The sequence below is a fragment of the Solanum verrucosum genome, unplaced genomic scaffold, assembly GCF_900185275.1.
Source record: "Solanum verrucosum unplaced genomic scaffold, falcon-dt-bn FXZP01000103.1, whole genome shotgun sequence".
Lineage (NCBI taxonomy): Eukaryota > Viridiplantae > Streptophyta > Magnoliopsida > Solanales > Solanaceae > Solanum > Solanum verrucosum.
In genome coordinates, this window is record NW_026020048.1 from 2243915 (window position 1) to 2263112 (window position 19198).

Consider the following 19198-nt stretch of genomic DNA (forward strand, 5'->3'; position numbering starts at 1 on the left):
AAATCAGTGATTTTTTATAGACGAGAGATATATATGTGTGAATGTCGAAAATTTACTATGTTGAAGGACCTTTTAAGATATTCACTTTGATTTATATCAAGAAATTTTTAGTTGCATTTTGCGAAGTGTATAAAAAAGCTAAGTGCATCTTTAATTTGGTGCAGAATGGAGAATTTTGTGGTCCAACATCACCGATAAGTTGCATATATGCACTTTGTTATTTTTCACTTATGTATATATACAATTTTAACTAAAATAATAGATTCAAAGTTGAACTTACGGACTCGCCTTAATCCACGTTGTTTTAGACTAGAATATTGCTAAGTGGTAATGCTTTGCAAAGTGTCATTTTGAAAGGAAGAAAGAAGTGATGGGGCCGACCTCAAATGCATGTACTCGAAATTTGTCAGAATATTTTGTGAGTTGTTGTGACTTTCTCATCGTGATTAAAAACAAGATGAACAAAGCAAAAAATATCAATTTGGGTACTGTATATGTTCCAGAAGTATCAATACATCACATTACAGCTCAAAAATTCTGAGTGAATCAAAAGCATCTTCTCTATGCATTTCTGGTGGCCACAGAGAAGAAAAGTTGCCAACTTTTTTTAATACTTCATTAGGAAAAAATTGACTAGCAAGATATTTTACGCTCAACACATAAAGAGAGATTTCATATGCATAAAGATAACTACGCTCAAATTGTTGAAAACACCCTTTATATTTGATCAGGTTATAATAATTTTGGTTTAAACCCTATATATATGAGTGTGTTTGGTATCACACGAGTCATTTTTAAGGATTGTGTTTTCCATAAGGAAATATTTTTCTATTTTGCTTTTCATTTTTTCTTGTTTTTAATGAAACTTGTAGTCCACCTTAGAATTAAATAGGCAAAAATCAAACCGCAAAACATGACGATAGTGTACTAATCAATGACTCATAATTGGTGCCAAAATTAAAGCTGAGTTCCTTAAAATTAATATGATGAATATCTTAGAAGTGATTTGGTTTTGATTTTATATATGATTTTACTTGAAAGTTTAGGGTGTATAAGATCTTAATCAAGTTTATTTTAAAAATAAGATCTACTAAATTAGAGTTAAGTGTGTATAAAACTAGGTTTTTCTTTAGTTTGAACAAAAGAAATACTGATAATTTTATATCAAGAATCTAATAACTGTGGATAAATTGACATAATTTTGACTAAAGCATACTTTGGTTTAGGCATACTTGAACAAGAATAATCTGCCTTCTTTATTACTTAATGTGGGAAAATACTATTCGGTTAATCACTTAATCTCCCTTTAAACCCGGCGTAGCTATTTGCCTATAAACATACCATTATGAACGTATACAGGAAGAAGAATATATATATATATATATATATATATATAAATAGGTTAATGTTTCATGTGTGACAAAGTTACATTCAAAGGTCTATCGTCAAACTTATTCATATTCTTTGATTTTCTCATGTTAATAAGCGACAACTATATTATTCATAAATATTTATTGTCTTATATGATTTTATACTATTCTTTGATCTATTCATGTTAATAAAAAGCAAAGAAAAATAAAATCAGAAGGCTTAATTGCGTGGCTATGATTCAAGGAACGAAAGCAAAAAAAAAAAGAGGAATCATTGGCTTTATGGTTGTGAAACACACAAATCAGATCTTTCAGGTGAAGCAGAATCCAAAGATATTTTCAATCTAAAGGACCTACCAAAAGCTATAGATGAAGGACAAAAATAAAATACTTCCTTGTGTCCCAATTTATGTGTCATTTTTAATTTTTCAAAAGTCAAACAGTTTAAGTTTAATTTGATCGATAATTTACGTATGGAATCTTTAATTTTTTTGAAATGAAATTTATATATTTGTAAACTACGTAAAAAGTACTATAAGTCACAATAATTAATAATTCAAAATGTTTAAAAGATTTATGAAAAACTTATGGTCAAAGATAAACTATTTGAATATCGAAATCCGAAAAGTGTCATATAAAATGAGACGGAGGGAGTATCATTTTATCACAAGGTTATGGTGGATACCATTTTGAAAATAATGACACCATATCCACACATATCTCAAAAAATAGTACTGCAGTTTTCATGTTCACGCAATGTGTTACCCCCACACAAATTAAAGTCTCTTTCTTTATTTCTAGACTAGATTCCTTAATTATCTTGAACGTTAACAACTTCCCAAGTACATTACATAAGCATTATTGAATTCTTGCTATTACAAGTGATTTCGTTCTGTACAATTGATGATATGTGTGAATTAACTATTTAAAAAATAGGATAAGTTATGCATCGTTTAACATGCCTGTATCATGAAAATCTTTGTACGATAAGTACGCGTGTGAAACCTAAATATTATATTTATATAAACATTAGACAATTTGACAAATTGCAATTAAATTACTACTATTATTTACAGGGCTTGTAGCGATGTCGTTGTGTATTTGATTGCAAATTGCAATTAATTTTGTTAATAGGGTTTGTGTTACTGTTATGCACGTGGCCATGTCGAAAACTTTGCTTCTAATTGGCCTGAGTCTGTTAATTAATCTCATTATTATACTATGCTTTAACTGCTCACGTTATTTTTAATGGTATAGAACTATAGATTATAGATTAATAAAAAGCGTCATGATTAAGGTCTCGCATGCTAATTAAAAGATTACAATCCCATGATCCTTGATTATATGCTTAATCTTAACAAAATATAGTTAGCTGTCAGCTTGTCACTAAATCTTCCACCCTAACATAATTTAATCAAATTAAACCTTAATAATCATTACATGTAATGTCACTTTTATTTAATCCGGCTTAACTTTAGTTGTACCCCTTTAACCTTAATAGAAGTCTCTCCTTAATTTGCATCCGTACTCAAGATTTGACCTAATAGTTAACCAAGCAGAAACGAAGTCAGATTAAATTTCAAGTTCAAGCAAATTAAGATTTTTTTTTTCTTTCTATTTATTAGGAGTTTTCACCTTTTTTTCTTTCTGGGTGATTCAAACCTATAACTTTAAAGTTGGAGAAGGAGGGTCCTTACCGTTCGAGCAACCCTTTACACTGGCTATAATAAAGATCAATGCAAGTTGATCCAACACTAATTAATTTTATAACAAGCATGTGAAAAGAAAATCTTTTACTTTAAGATGAGATCTTGGCCCTAGTGATCCAACCACTTTCACTAACAAAAATATCTCTATATGTACTTGGTTGAACACGTTAACCTATAGTTAACTAAATAAAGTCACGTCTTTTCTTTAATAGCTTAATTTTTAGAAGAGATTAATATATATGCACTTCAACAAAATTAATTAATAGTTGGAGCAATTAGTGAATAATTAATAATCCATTTCTATATTATTCCTCTTTAAAGGGTTTTCATGTAGAAAACTTGTGGAGTATGCAAAGCATCACTTTAAAGAACAATGCTATCAAGGATAAGGACAAGTGTCTCAGGTTCATGCACAATTCTACTCAAGTTGTGAGTTCTGACTTTTGAGTACCAAAAGGTCAATTAATGACCATGGAAGCAATCAAAAGTAGAAGAGGCCAAATTCCAGTGGCATCCACAATTTTATCTATTATGGTCCCACTTCTACTACAGCAAAAACTAGGTAGGAGTAGTATATTTTTGGAATTTTAGGACCCTGCACACGTTGTTGGTGGCGGGTGGGGTACGCGGGATGGAGCGTGGGGTTCCACGGTTCAGATGAACTCAATGCTTTTTATATAGATCTTGTATTTGTATAATTAAAAAATTAAATAAATAAATAAATATATATATTAACTTGTGATCTCCCTAATAAAATTGACTCACGGCTCAATAGTAAAGAAGGGGCCATGAAAATGCTAAAGTTGTGGTTGAACCCAAATATCAACAACCCCAAATTCCAAATCCTGGCTCCGGCTCGAGTAGGGGACTTTGGGGTTAGGGGGGAGAGGTTGTTAATATATACTTTTTTTGTCCAATTCAATGCGTCTAATTGAGTCAATATGTGGACCGGCTGGTTTGAAATTGGACCATATTAATTGTCAAGATAGAAATAGTGACAAAGGAATTGTGAATCACAAAGTAAGGTAATAAGATCATATCATACAATAATTCAAAATAAAGTTGGTAGTGCTTGCTGGTAGTTAGTATTGGTCATTAAATTTAGGTCCATTTTGACGTTATTTAGTTAGCTATAAAAAGTCTAAGCAACTATAGTACTTATTAGAGAATAGACTTTTTATCTCCTTTTTTTAAAAAAATAAAATTAAATGAGGGCACAAAGGCCCATTTATTGACAAATAAGAAACCAAAAAGTAAATCCGGTCCAAACAAAAATGAAAAGATGCAAAAGGAAACAACAAAAAAAGCAAAAGAAAAAAGATCAAAAAGGAAAGAAAATGAACAGACGAGGATTAGGAAATACTCCCTCACACCCTAGCTACTTGTCCACTTTTCCATTTATAATTGTCCTAATTACTTGTTCATTTTGACAAATAAAAAAAGGACAATTTTTTTTACCTATTATATCCTCAATTAAATGACTAATTACTTTCAAAAATGCATAACTTTTCATCCACTTCACAATTAATAGGGGTAAAATGATAAACTCACTATGTCATTAATTGATTTTTTAATAGATGCGTCAATTTAAAAGTGGACAAGTAATTAAGAACAAAGGGTACTTAACGTCCTGCCACTAAAAACACCACTTGTCAAAAACTTACTTTAATTGGTAATAGCTTGTTTTCGTGGCCATGGATAACTAGGTAAAAAATAAGTATCTTCATATAGTCATGGACCACTAGAATAAAGAGTTATGCTTTTCTTGAAGAAAAACAAAAATAAACGTCCGTTTCAAAATAATAGTATTGTTTGGTTAGACGCTAATTTTTTATAATATGTTAAATTACGCTAAACTTGATTCAATCTTATCTGTCGTTGGTCTTTAACAATGAGGCATTCTTTATTGTATTTGGTGCAAAATATCAGTCTTGCTTGCCATGAGTAAAACCATGAGTTATCAATCATTATCAACTATAATTGAGAGCTGTGTTGTCCTAATCATATTTTTCCCTCATCTTGATTTGCTGCATCTGGTTTTTATATTTTCAAGTAGACAAAAATAAAATAAAAAAGACTCTCACATGGAAAAAATAAAAGGATTGTCATCTAGAAAATTAGGAAAAATATATATTAAAAAATTAGTGTATGCAGTAAAATCATTATACAGATTTCAAGTAAGAGCAAATGGGAACAAGAAAGACTAGCTAACTCACATGTCATTTACAAGAAGATTTATTCATACATTGATGAGATAACAGAATTAGCTTTTGATCTTTAATAATTATCTCCATCTCCATGAACTCCTCCTTTCTACCTTCTCTTCAGGTCTTGTAATGCCCTGAAAATACAAAAAGAAAACAGAACACACATTCAGTTTTAGAAAACAATATTGGAATCATGCGTTACTCTCTCCTGCTTAAAAATACTGTAATTCTTCACTTTTCAACTTTAATTTTAGAACATAATGTCAAGTATTGAAACGGAGGGAGTAACTAATAACAGAGAGGAATTAAAGACTTACACAATAATGGGATTGAATAGTTTCCTCTGTTCTGTTAGGTGAAAATCCAATTACACTTCTTCTGTGAAATCTGCTAGTGGAATCTTCACTACTTGAAGAGCTTGAAGTCAAAGAGGGAGGATTAGGTTGATCTGTAGTTGAAGAAGACAAAGGAACAACTTGATTATCACCATCACTGCTTCCATCGTCTTCGTTTTCGTCTTCGTCGTCGTCGTCGTCATCATCATCTTCTTCTTCTGTATCATCATTATTATGATCATTAAGATCTTGATCTTCGCCATCATTATTATTTCTATGAAAACATTTCTGGCAAACAGAAACAGTGGGACCAAGCTTAGAGCCAGACCCACTCCATGGGGTAATTGATTGACAAGAATTACAGAGAAGAATTCTTGAATGCTTAGCCACAAGGAAATTGGCTGTGTGGACTCTGGCATCACAATCCCAACAAAGACTGGCTTGATCTGATTCACAATAAACTCTTGCTATTGAACTGCACAACTCACATTTCTTCATTGCTATTATCACACATATAGATTCACTAAAAAAAAAAGATTTTTATAATTTTTCTATCTCGAATTTGGGTCAAGCTTTAGGTCTTTGGAGATTATGATGTTACAAGAAATATAGTAAATGCCTACAATCCACATTTGCCCTTATATAGAAAAAAGGTAAAAAAAAAACTCACAAGTCACATCACTCCCCCCTCCCCCACAACCCCTGGTCATCAACCACACCCCTTTTCCTTTTTAAATTTTTTGTTAGTGTCTAACAACTGTCAAATTACTAAAAATAGATCTTATCAAGTGTTAATCTAATTCCTGAACCAAGAAAAGATCTAGAGTAGTTAATTTTGTTCTAGTTCTTTGGCATAGGCAAGGATAAAAAGTACTTACCTTCCCTTCAAACATAATACTTATAAAATACTCCCTCTATTTTATTTTAAATAAATTAGTTTGACTTGACACGTGATTTAAAAAAGAAAGAAAAACTTTTGAAACTTGAGGTCTAAAACAAGGGATTGATGTTTGTGACTATAAATTATTTGGGTAAAATGAATATTTTAATGTTAAATTGTTATTATAGAAACGAGTCATTCTTTTTTAAACTACTAAAAAGAAAAATGAGTTATATAAACTGAAACAGAAGGAGTATACAATTAAAAAAATTTAACTTAACCCAACAATTATACAGTATAATTATTCGTCGAAGGAATACTAATGGACCCTCTTGAACAAAAATAGCTTGACCCCTGCACGTCCATTGTAGTTTAAATAAATACGCTTCATGAAATAGCACAGGATATTAACACCATTCTAGTTTATTTGTTAAAAATGCTCCTGTTGAAAAACCAATAATTATCTGTTTTGTAATACTACTTAGCAATTTTTGGTTTATATCTATCTAAAATAAAATGTTAACAAACTATATATACAGAAAAAAATAACACATTATCTCTTTTCTAGAACTATTTTCTGCAACCTTATATTTCCTTATTACTATATATTACTCTCCCTTTATTCAATATTAAGTGAATTTATGAGATAATGTACACCTATTAAGAAAAATATTTAAGGACATAATTTAAATCACATTTTTCACTATTACCCTTTGTGAAATCATAAATATCTTTGTAAGTAGTTCAATTTATCTCCAGGAAAATATAAAACATTATTAAATGAAAGGGTAAAATATGAAATTTATTTCAAACATCCATCTTGAACTTTGAACAATGAAAAACGCTTTAAAAATTCAGTTAATTATATGAAATATAGGGAATAGAAATTGACAAACACCAAATGTCTGAATCCAGATGGCATCATAAACAGGTTTGTTTGCTTGCTTTTTTTTTCGACGAACCAGGATGAGTTAAGCCCCAGCTTAGTGACAGTGATGTAACTTTGGGGGTCCAAATTAAATAATAATGTCATAGAGTATCGTCAAGCGTCCATAAAACGTTAATTTATTTTTTACCACTCATGAAACGAAATGTACATCATATACTTTTGATGAATTGACGAGTAGATGCTTTGTTATACAGCCACATTAACGTTGGTGAAATTACCACATGGTGTCACACCATTTGTAACACAACCTTTGTTGTTCGTCTTGTATTCCTAAGATACTTAGAACAAAACTATGAAGAACTTAGTAAGACACAATAAAGTCTAAGAGCATTTTCGCAACTAGAAAATTAAAACTAGTAGAGAAACTAGAATAAAAAACAAATTAGGAAAAATATACGAAATATTTTTTCTTAAAGAAGAATTGTTGTCAATCTGTGTTTAAAGAATCTTACTGATTCCAACAAACTTTGCAGAAACACGAAGTTGCCAAAGTTTAATGAACCAGTGAAGAACAGAAGAACATAAATTAATTCACAAATCTAAAATCTGTAACACATACCAGAATCTGGAAAAACAGAAAGAAGATCAAGCCCACTGAATGCACAGTGTCCCCTTAAGGAAATTATTCCCCTCTAGTATCCGAGGTTTGATTTGGAATATGTCCTCCCAGGATAGAATGATCTCAATCACCAGTGTATTGATACCCAAAACGCTGGTGTCAGCGAGCCACTCAACGGCAGTAAAGTACACTTAGAATACTAGATTTAGTAGTAGAAGAAGAAGTTCAGAAATTCTATTAAAAAAATGAGAAGAAATCCCTCAATTTATAGAAAACAAAGGGTAGTGTAAAAAAGTTCTTATTGTGCCTTACCGGAAAGGTCACAAACCTTTGGAAAAGTCACAATCTTTTGGAAAGGTCATCACCTTTCATAAAAGTCACAACTTTTCATAAAAGTCGCAACTTTTCATAAAAGTCACAACTCTTCATAAAAGTCGCAACTTTTCATCAAAGTCACAACTCTTCATAAAAGTCGCAACTTTTCATTTTCCATTCACACCTTTTAAAACCCAACAATCCCCCGCATGAATGGGGAATGACTCCAAGACAAAGAAACGGACAAGTATGTGTACTTTACAAGCAAGAATTAATTGCATCTGGATAAGTAGGTTTCCCCTTGGACTTTCCGTAGTGAACATATGTCGGATATACTCGGTCAATCGGTAGATGCGATATCTTTGAACCGTCAAGCTTTGGTGTATACCTAGACAACCATATGTCACACAATTAACCCTTTACCGTTTATGGTTCTTACGGTTGTGTTCGTTTCAGCCATGAACACCTCCTGGTTTCATGAGTGTATAGAGAATAGGCTTTTGACAATAATTCTCTTTGAAGCGGCTTACACTTCACACCCACATAGGTGATTTCTAACCGTGTTATCGCGTAGATACACTATTTGGTCAAATCTGCCAAACTTAGCAAATCATTAAAAACATTAAGCTTTAGTAACTCATTAACAAGCCTAAATATTGTATCCTTATTCCTGAGCATTGTCTTCATCATGAGAATGGATTGAGTTTGTTGACAATGCCGAACCGTCAATCACAACTTTGTTTTTCTCCTTGAATCTAGCTCTTGGGATCTCCAGTCTGCTAGATAGAGTTACCGCCATGATGACTTGTCCTAAGCCGTAAACCCATTCCCTTAGATGATCTTTAAACTTTCTCTCTAGTTAGGCCTTTTAGTAAGTGGATCCGACACATTATCCTTTGACTTTACATAGTCAATTATGATAATTCCACTAGAGAGTAGTTTTCTAACGGTATCTTGTCTATGTCCTATATGACTAGACTTTCTGTTATACATCATTCTTCATGCCCTACCTATTACATCTTGACTATCAAAGTGTATGCATACTGATGCCAAATGTTTGGGCCAAAAAAAATATCTATCAAGAAATTTTGGAGTCTTTCAACTTATTCACCGACCTTATCAAGAGCACCTAGCTCAGAGATCATTGTAGAGCTAGCGATACATGTCTCTTTTTTTATAAAAAAAAAATATTTCCAAGAGACTGCTCCTCTACCAAGAGTAAATACATATCCACTCGTGGATTTCACTTCATTTATCTGGTGATCCAATTCACATTACTATATCCTTTCAATACTGTTGGATATTGTCATAATGCAAGACATAGTTTTAAGTATTTCTTAAATACTCCAAAACTCTTTTCATTGTCATATAATGAGTTCGATTGGGATCACTCGTGAACCGACTCAGTTTATTAATAGCAAATGCTATATCTGATCGTGCATACTTCGTGATATACATCATACTTCTCAATACTTTAGCACAATCCAATTGTGAGTCACTTTTGCCTTCACTCTTTTGAAATGCAAAACTCTCATTTATTGGAGACTTGACAATATTAAAATCCAAATATTTGAACTAGTCAAGTACTTTTTCAATGTAATGAGACCGTGACAATGCTAAACATCTTGGAGTTCTAAGGATTCTTATACCTAAGATCACATCAGCAACTCCATGATCTTTCATATCAAAGTTGCTTTCTAGAATATGTTTAGTAGCATTTATGTCATTAGTGTCTATATTGATGATCAACATATCACTAATATACAAACAAACAATGACCTTGTGATTTTAATGTAAACACATTTATCACCTTCATCATTCTTAAATCCATTTACCAACATAGTTTGGTCAAATTTCTTATGTCATTGTTTGTCTATTTGTTTTAGTCCATAAAGTGACTTAACAAGTTCGCACACTTTCTTTTCTTTACCAAGAACCACAAAACCCCTCGGGCTGTTCCATGTAAATTTCTTCCTCCAATTCTCCATTTAAGAAAGTTGTTTTCACATTCATTTGATGAATTTGGATGTCATATACCACAACTAATAATATTAGCATCCGAATGGATGTAATTCTTGTTACTGACGAGTATATATCGACAAGCTCAAGACCTTGTTTTTGTCTAAAGCCTTTGACACAAAGTCTTGCTTTTTATTTGTCAATAGTTCCATCGACTTTCATTTTCCTTCTGAAGATTTCAATTAACTTCCAATATGGTTGCTCAAGATTTCATCAACCTCACTATTGACACAATCTTTCCAAAAGGATGAGTCTACAGAAGACACAAGAAATGTTACAAAATCATATTCATATACAGAAGACATTTACTACGCCTCTGAATCTCTTTATTAAGTACATTCTCCTTTTTCCTTTCCAAGGTCTTTTAGACCCTTTACTAGACTACTCAAGTCTAATTTTACAGTCCACAATCATAGGTCTTATTTTAACCCTTTTAGGAATAGGAACTTGGACTTTGGCTAGACACCCCCACACTTTGAAATATTTCAAGTTGGATTTCCTTCCTTTCCATTTCTCATATGGAATAGATTGTGTCCTAAACAAACAAAATTGCTTTCTTTCTGAAAAGACAAAACTTTTTGTCGTTCCCTTTTGCAGTAAGGATAGTTCCTCCACACAAGTTTTGTGGTAAACCAGAACTTATAAGTAATGCATTGATCATTTCCTTCAAAGTTCAGTTTTTTTTTTTTTCATTAGATTGAGGTGAATAGGGCAGCAGTTTGATGGATAATTCCACTTTTCAAACATATTTCTACAAAATGAGATTTATACTCTCCATCCCTATCACTTTTTATCTTTTTCTCAACTGATTTTCAACTTCAATATTATATTGTCTAGACATTTCTATTGTTTCATCCTTACCATTCAGCAAATAGACATAGTCGTTTCTAATGCAATTGTCATTGAAAGTTATGAAATATTTTTTTTCCACCACGAGATGGTGTTGACTTTCATATCACAAATGTCAGTGTAAATCAATTCTAAGGGATTAGAATTCTTTTCAACAGATTTATAAGAATGCTCAGCATACTTAGATTTCACACAAACTTGACATTTTTTATTTATTGCACTCAAGTTAGACAAAACTTCTAAGTTGATCAGTTTTCTTTACAAGGTTTTGTAATTGACATGTCCCAAGTGTTCATGTCACAAACAGGTTGACTCAAGCAAGTAAGAACAAATAAAAATATTGAGTTTGAAAAGCTCTTCGCGAGGTAGCTTTTTTCTCACTAATATTTTGTTCCTATTTCTTACAATTTTGTGTGATACAAACATCGTTCAGAGTTATCACCTTGTCAAATGTCCTTTTCAGAAGAAACTTTCCATAACTTTCAATTTGATTGTTATAGAACTACCCATGAACAAAGTTTCTTCGGGTCCAATAAAGGCAATATAGTCCAAATGTTTCTTTTACAGAACATAACAAATGACTATTCACCAATATTCATGTCTATGCAAATACTTTTATTATAATTGACATATCTTTTCATGAAAAATCACAATATTTTAAGTGACACTTTTTCATAAAAGAACACAATTATTTTGAACAAGTATATATAGAATTTGGTAGTTTCATACTAGTCACATCATATACTAGGAATAGAGAAACTCAACAACCACAATACCAAATATACTCCAAGAATTTTGTGGGTCTAACACAATACAAAAGTATCATTGAATTTCATATCTTTTGCTCCAAAATTAAATTAGACACCAAATCTAATTTTATCTTTATCATAAGCAAAGAACCCCCACATTTTAAATGTGATCTCAAAAATATTTTTCAAGTATTTGAAAATAGTTTTTTCACATATTTTCCCAGACTATCAAAATGTCATTGGCACTATGAAACCTCTTTTGGAAATATTATTCTACAAAAGAATTATATTGCTTCAATTCTCTTTGACAATATTTACATAGTGTCAAAGTTCATTCATAGAGGCACAAAATCACAAACTCTAAGTCACTGGTATTTTTCAATCTATCACAAATAGATATACCACTTAGTATTTAGAATACTAACAATAAAGACAAAAAAAAAATTGTACAATTTGTTTCTATATAATAGTGAGTTTATAGAAAGTCAAAGTACAACATTGACTTATTATGTGAAGTTTTCATAATTTTTCAAACCAATTGCATAGTCTGATTTATCCAGAGTAATAAACTACAAAAGTTTTTAGCCTACAAAAATCAGACACAATCAAATTTCACATGAAGTACAAAACTACCAAAGTTTTTTTTTTTTTTTCTTTTGTCTCCAAACAGAATTAAACATATTCTTTATCACATAGAAATGTTTTTCTTTTCAAATAGTTTTCCAACTATAACATTTTGACATACTATTTATCAAACAAAAATGTGCATCTCTCATTTTGCAAACTAAAGAATTTTAAAGGCAATACTATTTGCCAAGAAAAATTCATTCCACAACAAATGGTTTGCAGATCTTTTTCCAAAGATACACATGATAAAAAATCAAAATTGTTAACTCTTAGAAACTATTTTCCTCCTTAGATAAATAATAAGAAGATTACCTGGTGTAATCTTTAACCGAAATAGCACCAATTTTTCCTGTACATTCTCACTTCGACCTTGCTAAACAAAGAACCAAATTATGGAGAAGTAATGCCTTAAACTTCTACTTCCATGATCTATTTCTCTCAATCAGTAGAATACAAGAAATACCAACAGTATAATAATTTCCTTAAGATTGTTGTTCGTCTTGTATTCCTAAGATACTTAGAACAAAACTATGAAGAACTTAGTAAGACACAATAAAGTCTAAGAGCATTTTCGCAACTAGAAAATTAAAACTAGTAGAGAAACTAGAATAAAAAACAAATTAGGAAAAATATACGAAATATTTTTTCTTAAAGAAGAATTGTTGTCAATCTGTGTTTAAAGAATCTTACTGATTCCAACAAACTTTGCAGAAACACGAAGTTGCCAAAGTTTAATGAACCAGTGAAGAACAGAAGAACATAAATTAATTCACAAATCTAAAATCTGTAACACATACCAGAATCTGGAAAAACAGAAAGAAGATCAAGCCCACTGAATGCACAGTGTCCCCTTAAGGAAATTATTCCCCTCTAGTATCCGAGGTTTGATTTGGAATATGTCCTCCCAGGATAGAATGATCTCAATCACCAGTGTATTGATACCCAAAACGCTGGTGTCAGCGAGCCACTCAACGGCAGTAAAGTACACTTAGAATACTAGATTTAGTAGTAGAAGAAGAAGTTCAGAAATTCTATTAAAAAAATGAGAAGAAATCCCTCAATTTATAGAAAACAAAGGGTAGTGTAAAAAGGTTCTTATTGTGCCTTACCGGAAAGGTCACAAACCTTTGGAAAAGTCACAATCTTTTGGAAAGGTCATCACCTTTCATAAAAGTCACAACTTTTCATAAAAGTCGCAACTTTTCATAAAAGTCACAACTCTTCATAAAAGTCGCAACTTTTCATCAAAGTCACAACTCTTCATAAAAGTCGCAACTTTTCATTTTCCATTCACACCTTTTAAAACCCAACAACCTTCACTATATTAGAATATTGATGATCAATATTCAGTAACATATCCAATGTAATTCACAAGTTATATAAGTTTTAAAAAGAATAGATTGTAGCTAAAGCTTAGATGATTCAACGTACCTTGTGTGAGGATTTTATTATTCTCGTCCAATATATATAAGGAGATTAAACATCAAATTCATGTAAATCTAAAAAAACAAGGATAACATATAGAAGCTATGCCTAGAAACTATACTATGACCCACGCATCTATAGTTGGGGCTAGGGAATGCTGAGGCCCATGCTTTTCTAGAACAACTTTATATCACACAAACGAATAATAATGGCTATCCTCCATACTCAAATGTAAGGTTATTAGGTCCCTGTATAATCATGTTCCTAATCTATGTGCACATTTATCTACATATATGTTCTATTAATGTCTCAACCTAATTTCAAATGTCCCTTTCATTCTCTACATAATACATGAATATATATGGAATGATATTTTAATGCAATATAATATTTATGGATGGCTGTCTCTTGGTGGGGGCATCATCTGAGGAAGGTTTATTCACATTCATGGGGTGTTTAGTACGAAGAAAATATTGTTGACTAGAAAATGTTTTTCAAAAATTAAGTGATAGACTTATCATCTATTTTTTTTTTTTATGTTTAGTAAGTAAATAAATAAATGAAATTATTTTACAAATATTTATATATAATTTAGTTAAACGCTTGAGAATGGGAGAGGGGTCGAGAGTGCTACCGGTGCTAACAATGGGAGTAGGGAATGGGGTGGGGTGAAGGGGTCTAGACAACCATCGTGAAATATCATTTATAAAACTTGTTCTAGTTATCTTCAAAAAATAACCTAATTTAAAAAAAATATTTTGACCAATTAAATTCAAAACACACATCCTTGCTATATATTGACATCAAATCAAATTACATTATCATGATTAAATAATAAATCAAGATAAAATACACATTAATTAATTGTAGTTATTTTATATAATAGAAGTGCATGTAAAAAATATTTAGTACTATAATATTTATCATTAATCGGATATAAATATCAAGTGTAAATAATTGAGAAAATGGCCAAAAGACCCCCTTATCTATTACCTAATTCTCAACTACACACTTATACTTTACAGGAGTCCTACTACCCCCTTAAACTATTTTAAAGTGGAATTATTTGCTCCTTGAATGCTGAGGTGGCAAAGAAAATGTAGTTCACTCTCTTTGAGAGAGTGAGAAGTAAAAATAATAATTAAAACTTCAATTTTTAGATTATTTTTTAGTTTATATTGGTTTTCTGTTTTTTTTTTTTTTTTTTTAAAAAAAGTTTCCTTTCAGTTTCAGTTTATTTTTCTTTTTGCCTTTTTTTTCTCTTCACCATAGCAGCATCGACAGAAATTCAACTCCACCACCAAGTCCTTCGTCAACCTCCAACCATTAAGCGGATTTTCATCCTCAAATCACAATTTTTTCACGGTAGATCCATTTGAAAGTTTGACAATAGCTTAAAATTAAAATTAAAATCAAAAGTCAAGAGGATCAAATTTTAGTGTCATTAATGGATCCATTTAGGAACCCTTGAGTGAAATTTATAAGTTTCCTTAGTTATGTTATCCTGACTCAACCACCGTGTTCATCTTTAAAGTTGCTAAGCTCTCAATAATTTCAACCAAAATCCAAAACCCACTTTGAAAAATCAAATCTAAAGTCTCCAACTATTGAAAACTATCACTCTTTTGTGTTCATCACTAAGCTTCAATGCACCCCATTCATTGCATATCCTACCAAACAACATCAAATGATAAAACTTTTTACCATCAATCAATCTTTTTAAATTCTTTTGTTTTATTGAACAAAAATCATGATGAATTTTCAATTGATGTATAGAAGGTTTATGAAGAAAAGTTCACTCAAGGATTTCTAAATTTGAGCTTGCTTTGCTAGTTTGAAAAATAATTTCATCAAAGTAAAGAAAAAAAGAGCAAGAAAGGAAAGAGAAGAAGGGTAATATAAAAGAAAAAGTAAAATGAAGGAAAAATAATTTTTTTTAAATTTTTTAAAAGGTAAATTATGTGGCAAGCGTGTGCCACTTAATTTTTTATACAAATCTGGGCGTGAGTTTTTAAGGGGGTATATATCATACTTTTAAAATGTTCAGGGGGTAATAAGATCCTCGTAAAGTATAAGTGTGTAGTTGAGAATTGGGTAATAGATTAGGGGGGCTTTTGGCTATTTTCTCGTAAATAATTACTCCCTCTGTCCCAATTTATGTGCCATTTTTCGTTTTTTGAGAGTCAAACAGTTTAAGTTTGACCGAGAATTTGCGCATGAAATCTTCAATTTTTTTGAAATGAAATTATATATTTGTAAACTATGTAAAAAGTATTATAAGTCACAATAATTGATAATTGAAAATGTTTAAAAGATCTATAAAAAATTTACGATAAAAAATAGATTTATTTAAATTTCAAAATCTGAAAAGTGTCAAATAAAATGGGATGGAGGGAGTATTTTCTATTTCTGCTCCATCATCCACTTTTCGTTTTAATAAAATAAAATTATTGTCTTACATGGGGGAAAGGAAAAATGGAACTCACACAGTCCAGTGTTAAATAAGTTACCTCATAATAGCAGATTTGCTATGAGTGATAAAATATTAAAACTAAAGTGATTTCTGAAATCTTCTCTGATAAATACCACCAATTATAAACCTTGGTTTTGAAGCTTGCATTTGCTTTGGTGTGTTGTTTTGACTTTGAGTATGTATTTGATGTGCCAGCCACCATTTGTCACAAACACACTTAATAAATGGCCCATGAATCAATTAGTAACCATAAGTCATAGCACCAACTTTTGGCCACTTGTCTGAATTAGTGCAGTGTAGGACACTGAGTCATGAAAGATATACTCAAACCAAAAGACCAAACAAACTACAAAAGTATCATATGGTCCATTCAAGTTTTCCCCTCCACACACTATATATATGTGTAGCACACTTATATTTTCCAGCTTCTTTGCTTTACTTCAAAACTCAAAATGTCATCATTTTAAAGCTAGCGTTTGAATATACATTTAATTGAAACTTGAATATTATTTTCTTCAAGTTTGTTGTAAAATAGGTTTTGGAATTTGAAATTATCTGTGGATATGCATTTTAATTACTTAAATTTTTATTGAAGTTTTGTCAGAAAGTGAACTTTCACCCAAAAACCCAAAAGATGATTTGAACCAATTTTTGAAACCTGGAAACTTCATGAACAACAGTGTTTTAATTCTTTTTCTGAAAATTTGCAAACTTCACGAACAACAATGTTTTAATTCTTTTTCTGAAAATCTATGACCAAATGAGAGTTTAGTCTTTAAACTCTGGATTAAGTAAGCATTTATTTTTGATTAATTAATTTTTCCAATAAGTATTTAAGCACTCGGCCTCATGGGCCACAACCCCATAAGCCAATGGGTGATTTACAAGAATGGCTTAAAAATGAATGGTCTTGAATTATCCATTTTGTTATGAATAAAATTTCAAGGTTAATAAGTTTTGTCTCATGGGAAACACTTTTGATCTTGAATGTTTGTCGACGAAACAAGTGGGGAACTCCTTAAGTTTTGAATGGGCTTAGAAATTCTAGCCCAATTTTTACATTGGGTTGAACCCGTTCTCCAGGCCCAGAAAATCCTTACGGTTTCTCTCCACCAACGGTGACGATGAAGGCAAGAAAAGAAGAGAACAGAAGGCCTTCATTTGTTCTTGCAGTAATTTGGGCTCAATATTAAATGGGCTGTTCCATAACAAATGTACATATGAGCCCAGCACGTCGTCAGCTTCTAAGAAGCTTCCTGATAGAAACGTGTCCAAGTGTGTAAATATTCTATTTTGTAATTACATGTAGATATTAGGTGCACTTATTTTCGGTTAGTTTGCTATAACATAGATCAATAAGGAGGTATCATTGGACAAAGTTATCTGGTACTTATTTTGAGTGCTAGTGAGAAGTGGGAGGTATTCCGTGGAATTAATCGAGGTGCATGAAAGCTGATATGGAAATCACTATCATAAAAAAAAATCAAGAGTCACTACAACAGAAACAACTTTTAGCGGCAATAAATAGACACATTAATAAAAAATGTTAAAGTCTTTACCGCCATTAGTTAAATGTCATTAGATTCAATGTCGCTAAAGCCTTTAGGGACATATACAAAGAATACTAATTGCCGCTAAAAATACATATTTAACGGCAATTGCTAATTAATTGTTGTTAAAGCTCATTTTTGATGTAGTATGAAGTTTTTGAGTCAAGCTCAACCTAATTCATTATTTCATTCAATGTTGGCCTCATCTTATATTGTTAATGTTTCAGATGTTCAATTTTGATATGTGGAGAGTATTGAGTCGTCCCATATCGATGAACATTAGGGTTCTTGGTCCTCCTCTTTATACGATGTTGAATAATTATCCTTTGTGAGTTAGTTCAAAATATCGCTTACAAAGATCTAAACCATTATAAAGGATAAAACAACATCGACTAAACACATTTATTAATGGCAAACCCATTTGTGCAAATGTATGTTTGGTTTTAAAATCGCACGTGCACGCAAGTTGGTGAAGGGAAAAGCATTTTCTTGGGCCAAATAGGTGTGCCAACCCGTCCCCAAGAAACTTTCAATATATTAAAGATTATATAGTTGACATTTACATCTGGCAGTACTTTTCTATAAAACTTAAAATCAGGTCTGACACATATTATATTTAGATTATAATTAATTGAGATCTAATCAGATTTTGCTTATTATTACCAACAAAAAGAGGCTCAAGTAATTGACTAGAGGAAGAGAAACCAAAAAACGGATGTAGATAGTGTGGAGGCATTAAAAAGTACATTAGACCTTTTGTAAATTTGATAAAGACTTGCTCAATATATACTTTGAAATCTTCGGGCGGTGGGTTAAGTACGTGAATTAAATCAACTCAATATTTTATATAAAAGTTAAAAATTTATTAAAATTATACGAAAAACAGTACCAATTTACGATCTTTATCATGTCAACTTAGTCAAAGTTCACATAATTTGACGTTCCACAAGCAAACGTGACAACTAATTTGAACGAAGGGATTAATGTTTAAACAGAACACCACATTTATTAGTACTGTTTGCTTTGCTATCACTATTTTCCTGAAGATGTAACTCAGACATGAAGTAGTTGTATATAAATCATATAATAAAAATCATTCGAGATTTATTTTGCAGATTAAGATATGATAAATTGGACATACTGATACAATTACTGCATTCGAAAAAGAAGAAGAAGGGATTA

The 19198-nt window shown here is 31.2% G+C and overlaps 1 protein-coding gene across 1 annotated transcript; it reads right to left on the reverse strand.

Annotated features, from left to right (window-relative positions):
* Nucleotides 1-5189: 5189 nt before the first annotated feature.
* LOC125822429 (zinc finger protein CONSTANS-LIKE 2-like) lies at nt 5190-6244 on the reverse strand. The gene is made up of 2 exons (XM_049501824.1): nt 5604-6244; nt 5190-5420 (listed from the first exon to the last, which is right to left on the reverse strand). The coding sequence occupies exons 1-2, from the start codon at nt 6117-6119 to the stop codon at nt 5364-5366; spliced, it is 573 nt and encodes a 190-aa protein (XP_049357781.1). The 5' UTR covers nt 6120-6244; the 3' UTR covers nt 5190-5363.
* Between the last annotated feature and the right edge of the window lie 12954 nt (nt 6245-19198).

Excerpts from the sequence above, each read along its gene's own strand:
- LOC125822429 (XM_049501824.1), bottom strand. The coding sequence starts at position 6,119 with ATGAAGAAATGTGAGTTGTGCAGTTCAATAGCAAGAGTTTATTGTGAA. Across the intron at positions 5,421-5,603 it reads CTATTCAATCCCATTATTGT|GGCATTACAAGACCTGAAGA; the intron begins GTAAGTCTTTAA and ends TTGTATTTTCAG.